The sequence below is a fragment of the Pelophylax lessonae genome (genome assembly GCF_965119305.1).
Source record: "Pelophylax lessonae genome assembly, chromosome: 4".
Taxonomy (NCBI): domain Eukaryota; kingdom Metazoa; phylum Chordata; class Amphibia; order Anura; family Ranidae; genus Pelophylax; species Pelophylax lessonae.
The window spans coordinates 299,436,104-299,456,315 of NC_138771.1; the positions used below are offsets into that span (position 1 = coordinate 299,436,104).

General features: G+C 44.3%; 1 protein-coding gene across 1 annotated transcript in view; it reads left to right on the forward strand.

Annotated features, from left to right (window-relative positions):
* The first annotated feature begins 2,045 nt into the window (after positions 1-2,045).
* ALDH1L2 (aldehyde dehydrogenase 1 family member L2) overlaps positions 2,046-20,212 on the forward strand; it is a 120,335-nt gene continuing 102,168 nt past the window's right edge. The window contains exon 1 of the mRNA XM_082256207.1: positions 2,046-2,223. Within this exon, the coding sequence (XP_082112333.1) occupies positions 2,176-2,223 (48 nt within the window). The 5' untranslated portion in view covers positions 2,046-2,175. The remainder of the gene's footprint in view (positions 2,224-20,212) is intronic.

The window sequence follows — 20,212 nt, forward strand, 5'->3', positions numbered from 1 at the left end:
TGGTGGGCATTGATAAGAAGGCACTGATGAGGCTGCACTGATAGGCAGCACTGATGGGCACTAATAGGCGACACTGATAGGCAGGGCAGCCATCAGAAATTTTGGGGCCCCTTATACAGCTTTAGGCCGGGCCCCCCTGGGCCTTACCACCTGGCCACTGAATGCCTGTAGGAAGGAGAGGAGGAGAAGTGAGCATTTAGCAGCTGCAGGAGGTAAATTAAGGGATCAGTTCCTATAAATCCTTCCCCTGCCCCCCCCCCCTACCCATCCAAGTGTACAGGGGGCCTCATGGGCCCCTTGGAGCATGGGGCCAGGGTGCAAATGTGTCCCCTGTAGTTATGCCTCTGGATGGGATCAGCGTTGGTGGTAAGGGGTTGGGATGCTGACAGCCTGTGACAGCACCAGGCCCCGCTCTCAACTGTGCATGCAAGGAGAATTCCCGCACACGTGCATTGCCTAAACCAGAGGAGAGGCTGCCACTGATATGGGCGGAAATCCCAAACAGAGCAGCCATACATCAAAACTAGAAAAAGCGGTGGGCAGCGAGCAGCAGATGGCACATCCCTCACAGTGGTGGAACACCAGAGCCCCATTTCCGGGGCCCCTCGGGACACCTGGGCCCCCTACATGTGTATGGGCTGTCCCCCCTGATGGCGGCCCTGCTGATAGGCAGCACTAAGAGGTTGCACTGATAGACGGCACTGATAGGCACTGGTAAGCGACACTGATGATGAGGCACTGATTGGCAGCACTGTTGGGCACAGATTGGCAGCACTGGTGGGACTGTACTGATAATCAGGATACTGATTATTAGTACCCTGATTATCAGTGTAGGAGTTCCCTTTACAAAAGCCAGTTATCAACTCTCTTCTCCTCTCCTCATGCTGTCAGCATGTGGAAAGGAGTGCCAATAATCGGAATCTGTTTACCTCCGTGATCAGCTGTGATTGGACACAGCTTATCAAGTGGTAAAGAGCTGTTGATTGGCTCTTTACCCCGATCTGTGATCAGCAGTGTCCAGAGGACACTATGATCACAGAGCGCGCACCCTGTGCCCAGCTGCGGGGGTGCGTCGGGTGCGATCACGGGAAGCCGTCATATGACGGTGTCCCAGAACTAGACAATTGCACTCTAGCCATCATTCGGCTATAGTGTGGTTAAAGTGTTTCTAAACCCACAACAGTAAAATCAGTCTGTATTTGCAGTAAAGCATGCTTGTTATACTTACTGAGGAACCGTAGGGGTTAATCCCCTGCAATATGTAAAAAGGCTGTTTGAGTCCATCTTCTCTGATCCTCCCCTTATTTTACTGTCAACATACTATCTCTTGAGAAAACAGAGCCTTGGGGGCACTCTGCACATGCTCAGTTTGGTGTGTATTGCTAGAGTTTCTTTTTTTTTTGGGAGGGTGCATGTGATCAGCACAGGGCCAATCAGCACTGTCCAGACAGAGGGTCACGGTTCCTGCAGCCCTTTAGGACAGTCAGAGTGGAATGACAACTCCATCTACAGGCTTTAACCAGACACTGTGAGGAGTCGCAAAACTGCTATATACTGCTGATGAGAAAAGGTATTTAGCAGTTTATATTTACTAAAATAATCGCATTTCCATGTTCTGTGTACTGTGGGAGACCAGATATAGTGAATGCAGGCTCCTGGGTTTAGTAACACTTTACTTTTTTGGGACCTTGCTGAATCTCCTCCTCCTTAAAGGTTTGCGTTTTTTTATATATTTGACTATGAGTGCATTACATGTAAATCTGCAGCACAAACAGAGAAGAGTTAGTGCCCAGAGTAGGGAGCATTCCCACGATCACACTTGCACACGCCCACTCCGCCAGCCCGTTGCAGAGCCGCATTCCAGCTGCCGCAGGTTCTTCGGTGAGCACCTTAAATGACACATGGGCGTGGCCACCGCCCTGACACTAGAAAGAAAGGTGAAGGGGCGTGGTTTACGTCTAAACGCGATCCAGCTTTGGGGAAAGGCGGGCGGTACCTACTCCCTGTCATTAGCCGTGGATGGATGGCAGGTGGGGCGTTCCCTGTGTCTTGAGGGCGGGGATTAGTTGGATTTGGTCCTTGTTTGCTGCAGTGATCACGGTGGTTCTGTGTGCTCCATCTCTCCTCTTCTATTTACGTGTCATTGTGGGACGCTGTGCTGATCACTTATTAAACATGCTGTGGGCTGCCAATCAGTTCATCAGGAAGTTCTCCACCACAACAGTGAGTAACCTGGCACTGACACTGGCATGATCACTCGCTGGCACTAGGTTGACAATAATCCGCTCTGCCCTGGACGTTCTTGCCATGTGGCTAAATCAGATCAAGCTTGCCTGGCATGGAACTCTACGTGGATCGCATGCTATGGTCTGTTGCCAGGGTGAATGGCTGCCAATCGATCAGCAGAGACTGCTGGGTGGAAAGTACATTTTATATAAATAAGTGTGTGTGTGTGTGTGCAGAGATAATAATAGGTGATGTCATCCAACCCTGAGCCCACCCATCACACAAGGGGTTAAAAGGATCCAGCGTGGCATGGTTATTCTACAATAGATCACCATGGGTTGTTATGACATTGCTGGCTGGGTCTTGGCTTCTGTTGGCATAGTCACGTTCCAGGGCTGTAAAGTCCTATGTGCATTGCATCAGCACAAAGATAACTGCTTGCTGCCCTCTATTGTACCTACTGGAGACAATAGATCTTTACTGTACATTAGCCCCATAGCGATCACATTCCTGCAGATTGATGCATTTTATAATTTAGGTAAACAGGAGCTCCCATTTACATTTTCCTAAAAAAAAAAAAAAAAGAGTAATTTCCTTTTTTATATTTAAAAAAGTTTATAATATAAGAGGAAAGCAGATAATACAATGGGTAGAGGGCATTAAACTGACCATACAATTATATTGTACCTTCTCCTTTATGATGACCATGCACACTTTGATAAATAATCTGTTCCTTTTCTGACTGATCACTCCCAACAGTAGTAATCAATCCATAGTCTACAACCTAATCGATCGATATGCCACACAGGGAAGTGGAATTTGATCGATAGTTGGAAGATATGGTCGATTGCATCTCTATTTCCATCAAGCAATCTCATAATCTGATTGACAGAAATACGGCTGTGTTTATCAGCAATGCATCTCAGTGCTGCCCTAGCTGGTTGACTCAGATTGATTGAATCCAGTCTTTATCTGAGTCTAAATCAATCTCAAGGGAAGATAAGGTTGTTTTAATTATTGGCCAGTTCAATCATACCAAATCCGATTGTTCAGATAATATAATCGAAACGTGTATGGCCACAATTAGATCTATGAATAAGTGTGTAATGCAAGGGTTCTCCTGATTGGATACAAATTGATTGGATAGTTTAGGTCAAGGTTTCCTCAACCAGGGTTCCTCCAGAGGTTTCTAAGGGTTTGCCTTGTTGCAATGGGCAGTTTCTGCCCTTCAGGTAAGTAGATAAGTTCCCACTGACATCATTGATCTTTTTAGCTAACTGTAAGGGGGTAATTCTTGCCAATGACAAGTGTAAGGAGCATTCTACCCACTGACCATCACACTAATTTATAAAGAATAGTAGATATAGTCATTCTTGGCAGAGCTTACCTGAAACCAGAAAGTTATTTCAAGGGTTCCTCTGAGTTGAAAAGGTTGAAAACGGCTGGTTTAGGTAATTCCTCATATTACAGGTTTTGGTAGATCTAAAGTTTATTGTACAAAGATTATACCGTATGTTAAGATTGTGACATGGATAGTAAGTCTTAGAAGTGGGGTCCACCATGACCTTAGTGGAAATGTTCAAGAGAATCCAGAAGGTCAGATACAGAAGGGGGATCTCTAAAGAGCTCTGTGATTCTAAAAGTAGATCAGCATGTTCTTCCATATGGTGGAAAGACTTTATCATCATATCTGGGCGTGATCTGCTCCAACATAGAACAGCCTCCGGGCAGGAGGAACTACTGTACTGCTGCTGCCTAAAGCTAGCCATACGCTGGTAGAATTGTATTCAAAAACTGTCAATTAAAATAAATTCTTTGCTTTTCTAATGGTTAATTTGGTGAAATTGATAATTGTTTTTGACCGCAATGAAGAGAAAAATTGAAGGAGAAGAATGACAATTTTTTCTAATCTTTTATCTGATTGATTGAGATTGCCACTGTAAATGTGATTCCTGATCCAAATCGCAGTCAATACGGTCCATCCTGAAATTGAATGTTAAAATTTGCAGCTTTGCATAAGCATAAGCATATAGGGCTTAGCATAAACCCTCATTCACACTGGTGCGATTTGTCAAATCGCATGACAAGTCGTACCCCATTGTTGGCAATGGAACCATTCAAATTACCACAACTCATGTTGCAACAAAGTAGACCAAGTCTACCAGGGAAGACCTTGTAGGCAAGAATAATGGGGATTTTAATGTGCCCAAAAACATCAATTGAATGAAAAAATAAATCATAAAAATATATATAAATTTTATTAAAGACAAGGTAATAAAAACAACACACGAAGATACAATATCTAAAAGGATCGACGTGTTTCGCCCATGATGTGAGCTTCTTCAGGATCCAGATGTGTAGAAAGCTTTCTCAAAGAGTATATATACACCCTAAATAAACTACTTTTTTCCGATTTCATTACGATTTGCATTGACTTCTGTTAACCACTTCAATACAGGGCACTTTCACCCCCTTCCTGCCCAGGCCAATTTTCAGCTTTTAGCGCTGTTGCAATTTGAATGACAATTGCGCGGTCATGTACAACACTGTACCTACACCAAATTTATGTCATTTCCCCCCCCACAAATAGAGCTTTCTTTTGGTGGTATTTGATCACCGCAAGGTTTTTTCTTTTTTGCTAAACAAATAAAAGAAAGACCGAAAAGTTTGAAAAGAAAACGTTTTTTTGTTTATGTTATACAATTTTGTAAATAAATATGTTTTTTCCTGCACTGATGAGCACTGATGAGGCTGCACTGACAGGCACTGATGAGAAGGCACTGATGGGGTGGCACTGATATGCGGCACTGATAGGCGGCACTGATGGGCACTAATATGTGGCACTGATAGGTAGCACTGATATGCGGCACTGCTGGGCACTGATAGGTGGCACTGATGGGCACTGATAGGTGGCACTGATGGGCACTAATAGGCGGCACTAATGGGCACTGATAGGCGGCACTGGTGGGCACTGATGGGCACTGATAGGCAGCACTGATCGGCACTGATGGGCGGCACTGGTAGATGGCAATGATGGGCACTGGTGGGCAGCACTGATGGGGAGGGCACTGGCGGGCAGCACTGATGGGGAGGGCACTTGGCGGGCTCCCTGAGCCCTGATTGCCATCCCTGGTGGCCATCCCTGGGGTCATGGGTGGGCATCCCTGGTGGTTCTAGTGGCACCCCCCCCCCCAAGGGTCTGTACTGGTAATCAATGATCTGCTTACCATTGCAGACCCCCCCCCTGTCAGGAGAGCCGCAGATCGGCTCTCCTTTACTCATGCCTGTCAGGCACGTACTGAGGAAAGCCGATCAACGGCTCTTCCTGTGTACTATGTGACCAGCCGTGATTGGACATGGCTGGTCACATGGTAAAGAGCCTACGTCAGTAGGCTCTTTACTGAGATCGGAGATGCGGTGTGACACGCCGCATCACCGATCGCCGCTCTGCGCTCCCCCCGGGGGTGCGCAGAGCGCATTATCCTGCCGCCGTCACATGACGTCCGGTCAGGATAATGCAACCACTTTCCCGCCGTCAATCGCCTATAGGGCGGGCGGGAAGTGGTTAAACAAACTGTTTAAAAACTGATTGTGCGGCTGTAAAATCAAGCTGAAGTAGCGTGATTTCAAAGCCGCCCCAGTGTGAACCAGGGCTTATATAAACTGATAAGATAAGTGTACACAAAAAGGCCTCATGCACATAGGGCGTTAAAAAAACAGCTGCAAAGCCAGTCCCGAAGCCAGGAAAAAGCAGCTGTAAAAACACGCTTTTAGAAGCATTTTGCATTGGTGTTAATGCGCGTTTAGCCGTGTTAGCATTTAGCAGCGTTTCTCTCCCTTCTTCTATTTTCCACCCCTAAATCCAATTGCTACTGCTAAAAAATGCTTGACACGGCTTAACGCTGTATACAGCGTTAACACGTGTTTATCCACGTCAGGTGTTTTTACAGCTGTAATGCTGTTGCTCCAGAACGCACTGGCCTTGGGTTTTAAAACATGAGCTTTCATGAAAACACATATATAGAGTTCAATATTAAAACAAAAAACGTGAAATGCAACAGACTTTAAGATAAGATAGATGTAAAACAGTCCTCTTTGATGGCATAGGGACCTCACTGACCAGAAGGGATGTTTGAGACTGGGTGCAGGGGGTCTCAAACATCCCTTCACTGACCTGGAATGGACAGGCAGCAAGCAAAGGCAGAAACCTGCCCACCAAAGTGGTTCTAAAGGCTTTTTTTACCTTAATGTATTGCATTAGGCCCCTTTCATACTTGTGTGACTAGTGCTGCGACTTGGGACTGCAAAGTCGCATGACAAGTCGTATCCCATGATTTCCAATGAATACCATTCATACCTGTGCAACTTCAAGTTGCAGCGACTTCAAAGTAGTCCCTGCACTACTTTGGTCTGACTTTGATGTGACTTTAGGTCCATAGACCTCAAGATTACACAGGCATTGCTTCAAGTCGCGTCAAAGTTGGGTGACTTTCAGGTCGTACAAGTGTGAAAGGGGCCTTAAAGTGGTTGCTGCCCCCCCCCCCCCCCTCATTGGTTAGTATAACAAGTTTGTTATTTTCAGTTTCAATCGTTTTTATTGAACTTTTTTGAAGAGTAAAGAATAAAGAATACAAAGCAGAGCAGCAAACAATCCTGGCTAGGCTCTGTACATTCAAAAACATAAATACATAATAGAAAAAGAAAAGTGATAAAAGAGGGAACATAGAAGAGCCTTGGCAAAGAGAAAGAACTGACTATGGTCTAACCTAGGGTTTCTCAACCAGGGTTCCTCCTGAGTTTGCTAGGGGTTCCTTGAGCAATGGGCAATTTCTGCCCCTCAGATAAGTTTCCAATGACACCATTGTTCCTTTTAGCTATCTGTAAGGGGGTAATTCTTCCCAATGATGACAAGAGTAAGGAGCATTCTTCCCACTGACTGTCACACTAATGTGTCATGAGTTGTAGATTTTTAATTTTTAGCAGAAGTTCCCAGAGACCAGAAAATTATTTCAAGGGTTCCTCTGTGTTGAAATGGTTGAGAAAGGCTGGTCTACCCTATAATCCCCAGTAAGAGTATGTGAAAAATAGCTACTTAAAGCGGAGTTCCGGCCACGAAAAAAAAAATTTCAATAAAAATACCCCCGGGACTGTCAGGGCTAGTACTTTCCACAATGGATAGCCTCTGAACTGTCCCGGGTCGCACTTACCTGCAAGAAGAAATACTTACCTTTAAAATTTCTTCTCCAGCGTTGCCATCTCGGATGTGGGCAGCTGAAGCCAGCGCGATCCTCTTCTGCGTCCTCTTCCGTGTCCTCTTCTTCCAGAATGCGCCGGCACCGGCCCCGCTCGTCACTTCCGGTGTGGCGCCGCATTCCTCCACAGCTTCTGGGCATGCCCAGAAGCTGTATAGCAGGGAATGAGGCGCCGCACCGGAAGTGAAGAGGGGGCTGGTGCCGGCGCATTGATTCCTGGGAGCGATGACGTTCAGCTCCCAGGAATCATTGCAAACCGGAAGTGACGGCGCGGGCCGCGGCCGCCGAGGGAGGAAATGAAAGAAAGGTGAGTATACAGTATTTTTCTACAATAACAAGGTAAGTAAAAAAAAAAAAAACTTAACTATCCATTTCTTTTTCAGGTGACAAATAGGAAGCGGATGTCGATTTTGTGGCCGGAACTCCACTTTAACTTATCCCCATAATGCCCTTAGTGCCGGTTCACCCATATGCAAAAGACACCCCCAGATCAGTTCGCATATCGCTGTGCGTACTGTCAGTTCGGACATGAAATGGATCCCATAGGTGTGAACATCCATGCAATCCGATGTGCGACTTTGGTCCGAATGCGACGCAAATGCAGCCATACAATCTGTATGTCGGAATTCGCAACGCACAGCCATCGCATGTGATTTGCAGAGCAGTGTGCCGTGAATCACATGCAATGTCTGACATTGCATATGTGTGAACCAGCTTTTAACAAATAAATGGGGGAAGGGAAGACCCCGGCCAGAAAAAGAGAAGGTAAGTTCGTCCGGGGATCTACCACCAAGTGTTCCTGGAATTTAATACCGTATGTTTGGGACCTGCAAGTAGGCGAGCCAAGGGGACCATATTTTATCGGGCAGGGTTTGTTTGTCTTGCAAGACGCTCACTATTTTTCTGCTTAACATGAACCACGTGAATTTACGTTTCATTGAAGCTACGTCAAAGGCTGGACTTTTCCAAGCAGTCGCAATAGAACATGTTTTGTTGTTTTAATAGAAAAAGAAAGTGAGACTTTGCAATCACTTTAACCTAAGCAGTGTTAGGGGCAGCGGCACTGTAAGGGATGATTTTTGTATAGACTTTAAGTCCCTGTTCACACCTGAGCGTTTTTTCAGCTCGTAAAACGCTCATCTCTGAAGTCTCAAAACGCCCAACAAGCAAAATCCCATTCATTTCAATGGCCCCTGTTCACATATGAGCGTTTTGATGCCTGAAGCTCAAGAAAGTACATGAGCTTCTTTTTTGGCAGATTACCAGTGTTTTTATTAGATGTCAATGCCCGCCTTCAAACACCTGTAAAAAACGCCTGAAAAACACCCAAAAAACGCCTGAAAACGATACGCTCAGGTGTGAATGGAGCCTAAGCCATTGGATTAGCATGGCAGACAGGCAACTAGCATTTTCAGCAGAAGGTTAGCATTACAGGAATCCTTTAAGAGTTGTGAGGTGTAATTTTCACTCAGGGTAGCTTCTGTATAATGTATGCAATTATGCTTTATTTACTAAGTATGGTCTCGTCTGGAACAGATTTATGTTACCCTGTTATATAACTAAAGTATTCAAGGTGACCAGAGTTATTGACATGGCACCTCCTGCTCCAAAATCAAAGTGTTGGTATCCGCACTGTATCACTAATGCAATGCACAATCCTCATTAACCAACAATGAAGATGGCACTATGAAGGAGGGGTATGTCAGTGCATGGGTTCATGGGTGAAAGTGAACATTTAGCTAGGTGCTAGGTAGCGTTATAGAAAGGTATATTCACACATTTCTAGATGCCAGCCTTTCATTTCATCTTGAATACATAAATATGACATTTTTATTTCAAGCAAAGCTTTATTAACTTGTCAAACTTCCAAAAAGATGTATTACACATGTACGCCTTGGCTCAGTGGTGTGTTATTCAGTATTTTGGTGTGGGGCCAGAAAGGCGGCCCTTCCCAGATAGGAGTGTTGTTTTTGACTATTTAAAGCGTCCTTGTGATCTTGTTCATTTCCATATTGGGGGGGGGGGGGGGGTGTCACAGTGTCTGTGTAGTCTATGTATCAGGTGCAGGTAACTAGGTCATGCAGAATAACATGATTTCTGCATCTGGTTTGGTATTTAATGAACTATGTGAAAAAAATATATAATGTGTCACTGATTGTTTTTTTCTGTAGCAGGATTTAAGCAGAACTTCCGCATCACTGTGTTATTGTTAATGATAAATGTGGAGCTATAACTGATTTCAGGAGGCAGATTTTAAAGGGTAACTCCACTTTCAAAGGAAAAAAAAGAAGCAGATTTAAAATAATCACAAAAACGTGCAGCACTCTCCTACAATAAAGTGCATTCAAATTAGCGCAAAAATATCTGAAAACCGTGTAAAAATCATCTATATATAATTTACATGAGCCTGAAATTTGGGAAAGATAAAAGGGGCACTACGTGTGAGGTGGGCAGTGGTGTAATCACGCTGGGATGAGGTGGAGCTGTGTATTGTGAAATGCCCATTTTTTTACTTCTGAAATGTGAGTGGATTTTTATATGGAAATAAATACTTTTTATTAGCGATTTGCACTATGGTTCTTTCCTCTTGCCTCCTATATGATTGACACCAAGTCCAGCAGCTGATTGATGATTATAAAATCTACCTTATCCTTACTCATGGGCTGCCAGAGGTGCTAGGTTTCTGGCTGGTCAGCGATGGGGGATGAACTGCTCACTTTTGATAGGTTGAAGAGTAGGTTTGAATTACCAAAACTCCTTTTTCTTTCGATTCCTGCAGCTATGTCATGCCTATGGGTCACAATTTCAATCTCGTACATTCCATTTGGAACAGGATGATTTAGAATCCCTCATTAAGGTTGATTCCCCTTGTAAACCATTATACACAATTTACAAAGCTTTGCAGCCCTCTATTCATATGGGCCTTGAATCCCTACACACCCTATGGTGGGCAGAGGATCAGGAACTAGACACTGAAGATTGGGAGGATATGTGGGAGTACCCATTTCAATATCTCATAGCAACTACAGACAGATTAATTCAATTCAAAATACTACATAGAAGTTATTTTACACCACAAATGCTGTATCGTATTTACCCTACTACCCCTCTGGCTGTTGGAGATGTCCCAATGCTCCTGCAGGTTTTATCCATGTATTTTGAGAATGCCCATTGATTCAATCCTATTGGCACGAGTGGACCTAATTTGTAACCACTCTGACAATACCTGTCCCTTTAAAAGTTTAAGAGTGTCTAGTAGGGTTAGCTGACCCTCTAGCTTCTGCCAGGGCCACCTGCACTCTATTGGTATCCTGTTACATTATGCCAGGAAGGCTATTGTCCTCAAATGGAAGTCAGACAGGCCTCCTACCTTATCCTGTTCGGAACACCTAGTTAACTCAGTGGTCCCTCTTTATAAGGCAACCAACTTTTCCCGGGGCTGCCCCAAAACATTTGAGAAGGTTTGGGACCTATGGATAGATTCAGAATCCACTGTCGATGATTGAAACTACTGATAGCTACACCCTCTAGCTTATGGTGATCATAAATTGAATCCTGTTTCATCGTTGATGTTTGATGAACACTGTAGCGTGTTTTAGGAGATATGAAAGTTTTTGGGGAATTAACAATTAACAATATTATTGCCAATTGCCCTCGCACATCAGGAGGAGCACCACGCTGGTAAATCGAATTAATCTTGTGATTCGCTCCTTTTCAATTGGACCCTGAGCAACACGTGTTGGTCGTTATGTTAGTCAGGTTGTACATGGTTATTTTATAAGTATTTGTATACCTGTTAGCCGGGGTATGCCCCAAGGCTATGTTTTGTACTACACTCTTGAAAACTCTTCAATAAAGTTGTAGGATAATTAAAAAAATACTCTTATACAGATTCACTTTGCACATGGACACAGTTATTTCTTCAGAATAACAAAAGGTAGTAATCTGCAACAAAGTTTGTTAAAATGCCTGCCATGTACACTGAGCACCCAGAGGGGAATGTTTTTTTTTTCTCAACAAAGGTGGAGTTACTCTTTAAAGCCCAATATAGAGATCCTCCCACGGAAGCACCCTTTAGCTTGTATTTTATTTTATTTTTTTATATTTCTCGGTACCTATTCCATATATATTTAAACCAATCAAATGGTGTGCAGGGCCATCTCCCCTTTCCCCAGTGCTGGGCAGACCTTAGTGATGTGGTGGTGCTGATCTGATGAGGTCAGTGAGGCTTTGGACATCATTGTATATGTGTGTGCAGAGGTGTGGTAATGCTCACTTAAAGCTGCATTCTAGGCAAAAACAATATCGGGGATTAACTAAGTACCGGCTCATGACTGCTGTTTCCTTCCTAAAAAAACATTCAATTTACGCACCCCTGACAGGGATGTAAGGGCTGAACTTCCACCACTGAAACTGAGCACAGCAATCATAACATGTCGCTCGATCTACAGCTCCTCCATTCATAAAATGTCTTTGGTATTCTGTGATTAGACAGGGGGGATAGTGATGTCCACGCACCCCTTGTCTAATCACAGAATACTCTGGATTCTTTGAAAAGAAGTCAAAAAATTTTCATGCCGTTATCCCTTTTAGCCACGGAATTTCAGCATTTATATTACTGTTAGAGGATGCATGAATCTAGAGGTTTTCAGGAAGAAAGAAGCAGCCATGAGTGGGTCACAGACCATTAGAAGTACGTTAATGATATCTACCTAATGCCCCAACACCTTAACCACCTCGATGCTTGACACCTTCCTGCCCAAGCCACTTTTCAGATGTCAATGCTCATCACATTTTGAATGGCAATTACTTGGTCATGCAACCCTGTACCCAAATAAAATTGTTATCATTTTTTTGACAGAGCTTTCTTTTGGTGGTCTTTACCCACCACCTTTTATAATAATACAGCCGGCCGAGCAGGAACACAGTTATCACAAGGTGGACATCCTATGAACCTAGTGGCCACACAGCGGTGCGATCTGTGAACCTGCTATGTCTACCGGACACAGCGGAATACAGATTTGTTGTACTGGTACCAATTTCAGTGATAACACATGTCAGTTGTACACAATGGCTTTTATTCATAGCCATTCATATTGTACTATTGTGATGACATCCTATGACCCGAGTGGCCACACAGCGGTGCGATCTGTGAACCTGCTATGTCTACCGGACACAGCGGAATACAGATTTGTTGTACTGGGTACCAATTTCAGTGATCACACGTCAGTTGTACACAATGGCTTTTATTCATTGCCATTCATATTGTACTATTGTGATTTTTGAGATTGGGCACAGTGAACCTGTACCATGTGATAGCCGTGACCAATTACTGCTATCACAATAGTACATAATGGCACATTAATAGATGTCATTCACAAAGTAAAAATGAATGCTTATACAATGATCATCACTATAATGATCCATCACAGTGTAAAAAAAATCCTAAACACCTTCCCAGAGCAATAAGGTGTCATTATGGTTGCAATATACTGTTCTGGTGACAGTATGTAAAAAGAAAAATTGTAAAAATTAAAAAGCCAAAAATGATCTTCAATAGTATGGTACTTTTAATAAAATCCAGATAAAAACAAGGTTATTATAAATAATCCAATAAACTGGCATGGTAAGCCACTGCTGATCCGGGATCGCGCAGCGGGGTGACGCCAGCAAAAGAAACTCCACCCTGACACCTTTTCTCCAATAGGATGTTATCAAGGGGTCCTAAAGTGTTGGGACACAATTTCTTGTGCTAACGTCACGTCACTGCGCAATGCCGGGTCGGCAGTGGCTTACCATGTGAGTTTATTGAAATATTTGTATTACCTTGATTTCTGGATTTTATTAAAAATACTACACTATTTGAGATCATTCTTGGCTCCTAGTGAGCTTTATTTGCCCTAGCTGGAGTGTGTCAGAAGGTACCTTTGGAAGCAGGCTGCTGCACTGACTCCCTGACTTATCACAGGCATATACGCTGCTGTAATGGTAGCCATTTCTTATGGTAAGTGTTGAATTCACTTGATGTTGGTGGCTGGTCATCTTTAAGAAGAATAAACACTGGTCTTGGCGTTGCTTCACTGATTTCACTTTTCCTCAATTATGAACACTGGGATTTTTTGTTTTTATTTTTGAAATTTCTTCCTTCTATACTATTAAAAAGGAATCTTTGCACTTTATAAAGTATATTGGCGCTACACTGTATTTTGTTTAAAAGGACAAATACTTAGGCCCCTTTCATGTTATTTACAGGTGGATGTTCACTTACATATAAGTTTGTGGGACAAATAATGTCCCTTAGGTCGTGGAAAGAGGACTTCTTTTGTACTGTGGCATATTTTAGGAGGTTTTTCCCCAATCTGTAGTGTGACATCGTAGCTCAGTAGTACATTGTATATGGTGTATAGTGATCTGTATGTGAGGGTACCCTGAGCCAGCTAGAGATTTAATGACAGGTCTGTCATTGTAATGGTACATAGGTGCAACATATATATATGTTTTTGTAAAAATGTGATATTGTATTTTAAATGAAGAGTGCATCTCGACTTTTGTGCTTTTTTGGCAAATTTAAATTATAACATATCTTCTCCTCAAAGTCTTGCACCATACCTGTTTTTCTGTAATCAAAGGGGTGGGCCTCAGGTGATATCAACATACAGGTGTACAACCTTTTGATAAATTTGTTAAAGCGGAACTAACCCCACTGATAAAACAGTTACATTCCAGGCATGCCGTGTTCCCAACTGTACCTGATTTTGAGGGACTATCACTGATTTGGAACTCTAACCCCATTTCCTCCTCATTTGTTTCTCATTTAGTCTGATCTATATAGTTGTATTTAAAATAAACTTTTTATCTTTCAAAAAGTGTTTCCCAGTGCTAATCCTTGAATCCAATTTCTAAATTGCTGCATTTGTAAAAGCCAGTAAGAAGGAATAGTAGTGGTAAAAAATGCACTCGTGGATTTAACTAATCATTTTTTTTTCTATATATCTCCTTTAAGGGGGTGTAGCACGGTGTGTGCCTACATACTGTTGCTAGTAAGCAGGGCTTTTTTTCAGCTGGAACTTGGTGGAACTCAGTTCCACCACCTCTGGCTTAGACCCTTGGCTCCCTGCTCACCACTATCACTTGTAAACACAGACCTCCGGTTTCTGTATTTACCAGTGTCAGCTTGTCTCCTAGTGGCTCCCGCTGAGTGCAGAATGGGGACAAGGGAGATGCAGGTGCCCAGGGTGCATTGCGGATGCCGACACCCCCACTGGATGATATTCCTGCAAATGAGAGAGGCAGGGCCACCTACAATGTGCAGGGAGGTACTGAAACCGGATGGGTTCTTCAGCTTAATACAGCAACAAAAGTAAGACATGTGGAAGATGGTGGTGCTTGGGGGGGGGGGGGGGATTTGCATGCAGAGCTTAAGGCTGAAGAGGGGTGAAAGTAAAATATGGATGGGGGATGCAGAGGTAAGCAGCTTTGGAAGAAGGCTGAACTCTATATTCTGTTTGTAGCGCATCCACGAAATCTGCACACAGCACATCCCCAAACTCTACATGTAGCGCACACCCCCAAACTCTACACTTAGCACACCCCCAAACTGCACATATTGCACTCCTGGTATTTAATGCCTCTTTAATACCCCTCCCACTGTTAGTGAAATTGGACCACACCTACTTGGAGGGGGCGGGGGGAGGCATAATTTGGGGGGTCGTTGTTGAGATCCTGCACCTATTTTCTGAGAAAAAAAGCCCTGCTAGTAGGTGTCCCTCGTTCCACTCTCAAAAAGTTGGGAGGTATGCCCTAAATGAGGTTACAGGTGCTTCTGCTCTCAACTGAACTGTCAAGTCATCAAATGACTCGTGTCATAATTGATCACATATGCAGCATCATGGCAACTGCAGATCAAACAGAGGATAAGATGGCAGCTTCCTTGGCTGTAAAGGAGAGGGGGGTTTAAAGTGGTTAAAAAGTTAGATTCGTTTTTTTCTAAACTGAAAAACATGTTATACTCACCTGCTCTGTGGTATGCACTGTTTATTTATAGAGCAACTTGACCCTCCTCTTCTGTGGTCTCCTACTGGCGTTCTAGGCTCGAACCCCTTCTTCTACATGTTCCACTATAGACTATAGGAAGCCGCTTCACACATGCAGTCTCATTCCCCAGTCTGACTAGCCTGGCCCTAACAAACATCTCACACCGCTCCTTCCTCACTGGATTTGACTGACAGCGGCAGGAGCCAATGTCTTCCAGTGCTCTCAGCCAAGCCCGTGAGAGAGCGGAGATAGGAGAGAAGACCTGCAGACGAGCACTGAGCTGGATCAATACAGAACTCGGGTAAATATTTTTTGTTATAAATTATACAATATCTGCACTATTACAGACCACGTGCCATATACTGTATCAATACAGTATCTCACAAAAGTGAGTACACCCCGCACTGTAAGATCTGTTACCTTAATGCATGAAGGTTAAAACTCTCATGACTTTACAACCACTTTAAGTATAATGCCCCCAATATAATGGGCATTGTAAAACTTCCCAATAAATTGGTGGTTAGTATTAAAATTGGGAGTTGCTTGGGGGGAAAAAACAGTTCAATGCATCCTCAAAAAAAGTCAGTTCAGTCTATATGGTCTTGCTAGTGTCCCTGGAATCATCAATACACCCTGGCTTCTTTACATCCCTATTCAACCAGCTATATAACTTGAAACTAAGGAGCTGTGCATGTGCCAGGGTACACTTTCTGACTTTCTGCTAGACAGTTAAATGTATTCAGCTTCTGAAGATGTGCAGTCGGGAGGCATGGTTCCAGAGATACGGGGTTCCTTGAGCAGCCTGTCAGAAGCTACATACAGGGAAGCCAGTTTAAATACAAACTGGCACACACTGTTTGCAGCAGACTGAGAGGATGAGCTCACAGTGCCTTTGAAACCCCCCTGACCCTATCCCAGGGGCCCTTTCTCTTGTTCTGCAGCGTGCCCCCTCTTGCCATCTTGAGGCCCCCACATGGTGGTGGATCTCCAGGGCCCCATAGCAAGTGCGACCATTAAGAGCCTGGTAGTTCTGCCACTGATCTTACTATTACTAGCAGGTTTTTTGGAGGATGTAAGGGAGCACTCTGGAAGATATAAGGGGACACTCTGGAGGTACTAAAACAGTACCTGCAGACTGCCCCCTTACATCCTCCTGAGTGCCCCCTTGGGATCAGTGGTGGTGGTAGGGAGGGATGGGATCAGTGGCAGTAGTTGTTGTGGGGTGGATGGGATCAGTGGTGGTAGTAGGGAGGGATGGGATCAGTGGCGTTTGTGGGGGAATGGGATCAGTGGTGGTGGTGGGATCAATGACAGTGGGAGGGGGGGGGGTTGCGATCAGAGGTGGTGGGGGGATAAGTGGCGGTAGTTGGAGGAAATAGGATTAGTGGCAGAGGGAAGGTGCTGGGGGGATAGGATCAGTGGCAGAGGGGTGGTGGGGGGTTGGAATGGGATCAGTGGTGGTAGTGGGGGGAATGGGATTGTTGGCGATGGTGAGCAGGGATAGGATCAGTGGTGGTGGGAGGGGGGATGGAATCAGTGGCAGAGGGGTGGTGTTGGGTGATGAGATCAGTGGCAGAAGAATGGGATCCATGGCAGAGGGGTGATGTTGGGGGAAGGGATCAGTGGCAGAGGCATAGTGATGGGCACAGTGGCAGACGGATGCTGGTGGGGGATGGTATTAGTGGCAGAGGGATAGTGGTGGAGGATGGGATCAGTGGTAAAGGAATGGGATCAGTGGCAGAGGGATGATGGTGGGGGATAGGATCAGTGGCAGAGGGAGGGTGGTAGGGGATAGGATCAATTGCGGAGGAATGGGATCAGTGGCAGAGGGATAGGATCAGTGGGGGATGAGGGTCAGTGGCAGAGGGATGGGGTCAATGGCATAGGAATGGGATCAGTGGCAGAGGGATGGGATCAGTGGGGGATGGGATCAGTGGGGGATGGGATCAGTGGCAGTGGGATGGGTCCAGTGGCAGAGGAATGGGATCAGTGGAAGAGGGATAGTGGGAGGGTTGGGATGGTGGCAGAGGGATGGGATCAGTGGCAGAGGGATGGTGAGGGGGTTGGGATGGTGATACTGGCACTCACTTTTTCTCAGTGTCAGTCAATCCCCCTCCTTGCTCATTGCTCTCAGCCTGGCTTCATAGTGCCTCCAGTAGCAGCTCTCCCGACATGGGGACACTGTCTTCACATCAGCTCACAAAGGGGAGATCTCCTCCCCCTTCACTCTAAAGGTCTATCAGCTGACTTTCTCCTCCTCCCGACATGGATCTGCTTGGAGGAATGGGTGGAGCGCTGTGCCAGTAACAGTGAGTGCTCACTCAGGCACAGTGAGTGTACACTGTGCCGACTGACATGATGCCTGATTAGCGGCAACGGGCAGCGCCCACAGTGTACAACTATGTCCGGGACATAATGTTCAGATCATTGCCTAGAAGCTGCGGGTAGGCGGCGGGCTCCCCCCACAACCAAGTGCGACTGCTGCGACCCTGGTAGTTCTGCCACTGATTTGTCCATTAAGCCACCTGCTTGAGTACAGGTTTTTGAAAATATAGTAAATTACCTTAAAAACAATATATAATAATTATTTGTATACTACTTTCTTATGGTAATTAACCACTTGCCACCCAGGCCAATTCTGACACTTCTCTCCTACATGTAAAAAACATCATTTTTTTGCTAGAAAATTACTCAGAACCCCCAAACATTGGTCGTTGCAACTTTTTATGTCACACAGTATTTGTGCAGCAACTTTTAAAATGTGTTTTTAAAAAAAAAAAAAACAGTTTCATGAATAAAAAAAAACACTAACGTTAGCCCAATTTTTTTGTATAATGTGAAAGATGATGTTACGCCGAGTAAATAGATACTGATCATGTCACGCTTTAAAATTGCGCAGACTCGTGGAATGGCGCCAAACTTTAGTACTTAAAAATCTCCATAGGCGACATTTTCAAAATGTTTACAGGTTACATGTTTAGAGTTACAAAGGAGGTCCAGCGCTAGAATTATTTCTCTCACTCTAAGGTTCACGGCGATACCTCACGTGTGGTTTGAACGCCGTTTAACTTTGCTAAAACAAGTCCTTATGCTGGTTAAATTAGTAACCTATGAGAACTAATGAAGGTGCTATATATAATCTACAGTATATAACCAGAGAATGGTTCAGGTTCTATTCTTTTATTATGTAGATTATATATGGCAGTTTTATTAGTTTACTAATTTAACCAACATAAGGACTTGTTTTAATAAAATCAGTAGCTATATAGAGCACAGTGTAATTTTTATTTTTTATTTCTGCCTTCTTTAACAGCCCGGTGCTTGACCAATGAAATCTCAAAAAACATCTTAAAGGGACAGCGTTTGTAAAAAATTTTGTTAAATCAGTATAACTAGTATAACTGCAATCACCTACATAATGAGAATCAAATACGTAACTTGTGAATATGTAACCTGTGTGTATCTGGCTCTGATACTAGCCAGTGCCTCACCAGCCATTGACCGCACCGCATGTCCCTGATGTGCATGTACCAGTACAGACTCCAGAGTACACTGTCAGCAACAGTAATGCTGACCTCAAGATCCCACCTCAATCATTGTCAATCTCTTCTCTTGCATGGGCTAGCATTAACCATCAGTAACTAGCAGGAGACAAAACAGCCTCTGCTCTGAGCTACACAGCATATCTGTGATTGTGCCAACAAAGAGGAGCCTGAAGCAGAGAAACTTCACCTCATACGCACTTTGTGAACAGCTACAGTCAGCAGTGACATGGCCAGATTTGTAACCTCATCCAAACAGTTACATACGATAAGGGGCTCTGACCAACCCTTGATGTAGACAGTGTGTTTCCAGGTTTGGCATTTCTGGCATACAAACTGGCCGCTCCAGTTTTTACCCGGTTATAGCTCACATGTTTAGTCACATCTGAATACTGTAGCCTATTTGTTCTCATTAAAGAGGTTATAAACCTTATAAAAAACAAAACAAAACCTGAAAGGCAAAAGCATAATGAGCTAGTATGCATCACATACTAGCTCATTATGAAATACTTACCTTATAACGAAGCCCCCGCAGTGCCACCCGCTCACTGGTTACACGGCCTACATGTTCATCCGTCTTAGTTCTGGGTTCACGTCATCCGGCCATCTGATTGGCCGAAGCGGCGATGACGTCACTTTGCGCATGCGTGCGGGAGCCGCCTTTCACAGCACAGGGCTCTGAGGGAACGGCACGGCAGCTGCTCCTTCAGAGCGCATGCCCCGATGATGTCATCGGCTGCATGCAATGTAAATATCTCCTAAACAGTGCAAGTTTATGAGATATTTATAGTACCTATAGGTAAGCCCTTATCATAGGCTTACCTATAGATACAAACACTTCCTGGGGGTTTACAACCACTTTAAGCAGGGCTTTTTTTCACAGGCAGACAAAAACAAAAATGAACCTTTACAGACAGGCAATAACACTTCGATTTTTACTGACTGTCCGTAAGAAATACAAGCGATTGGCAACACTGGTGTCAGGGAGTCATAGGTCTACTCTGCTAGAAAGAAGATTGCTCAATTCCCCCATCAACACAGTCAGTGTTGGGGCGGGGAGAGCTGAACCCGCCAGGAAAACACAGTGACTACTGCTAGCTGCTGTAATTGCTGCTAGAACTAATTGCACATAGTATCCGACAGGCTGGTTGTATCCAA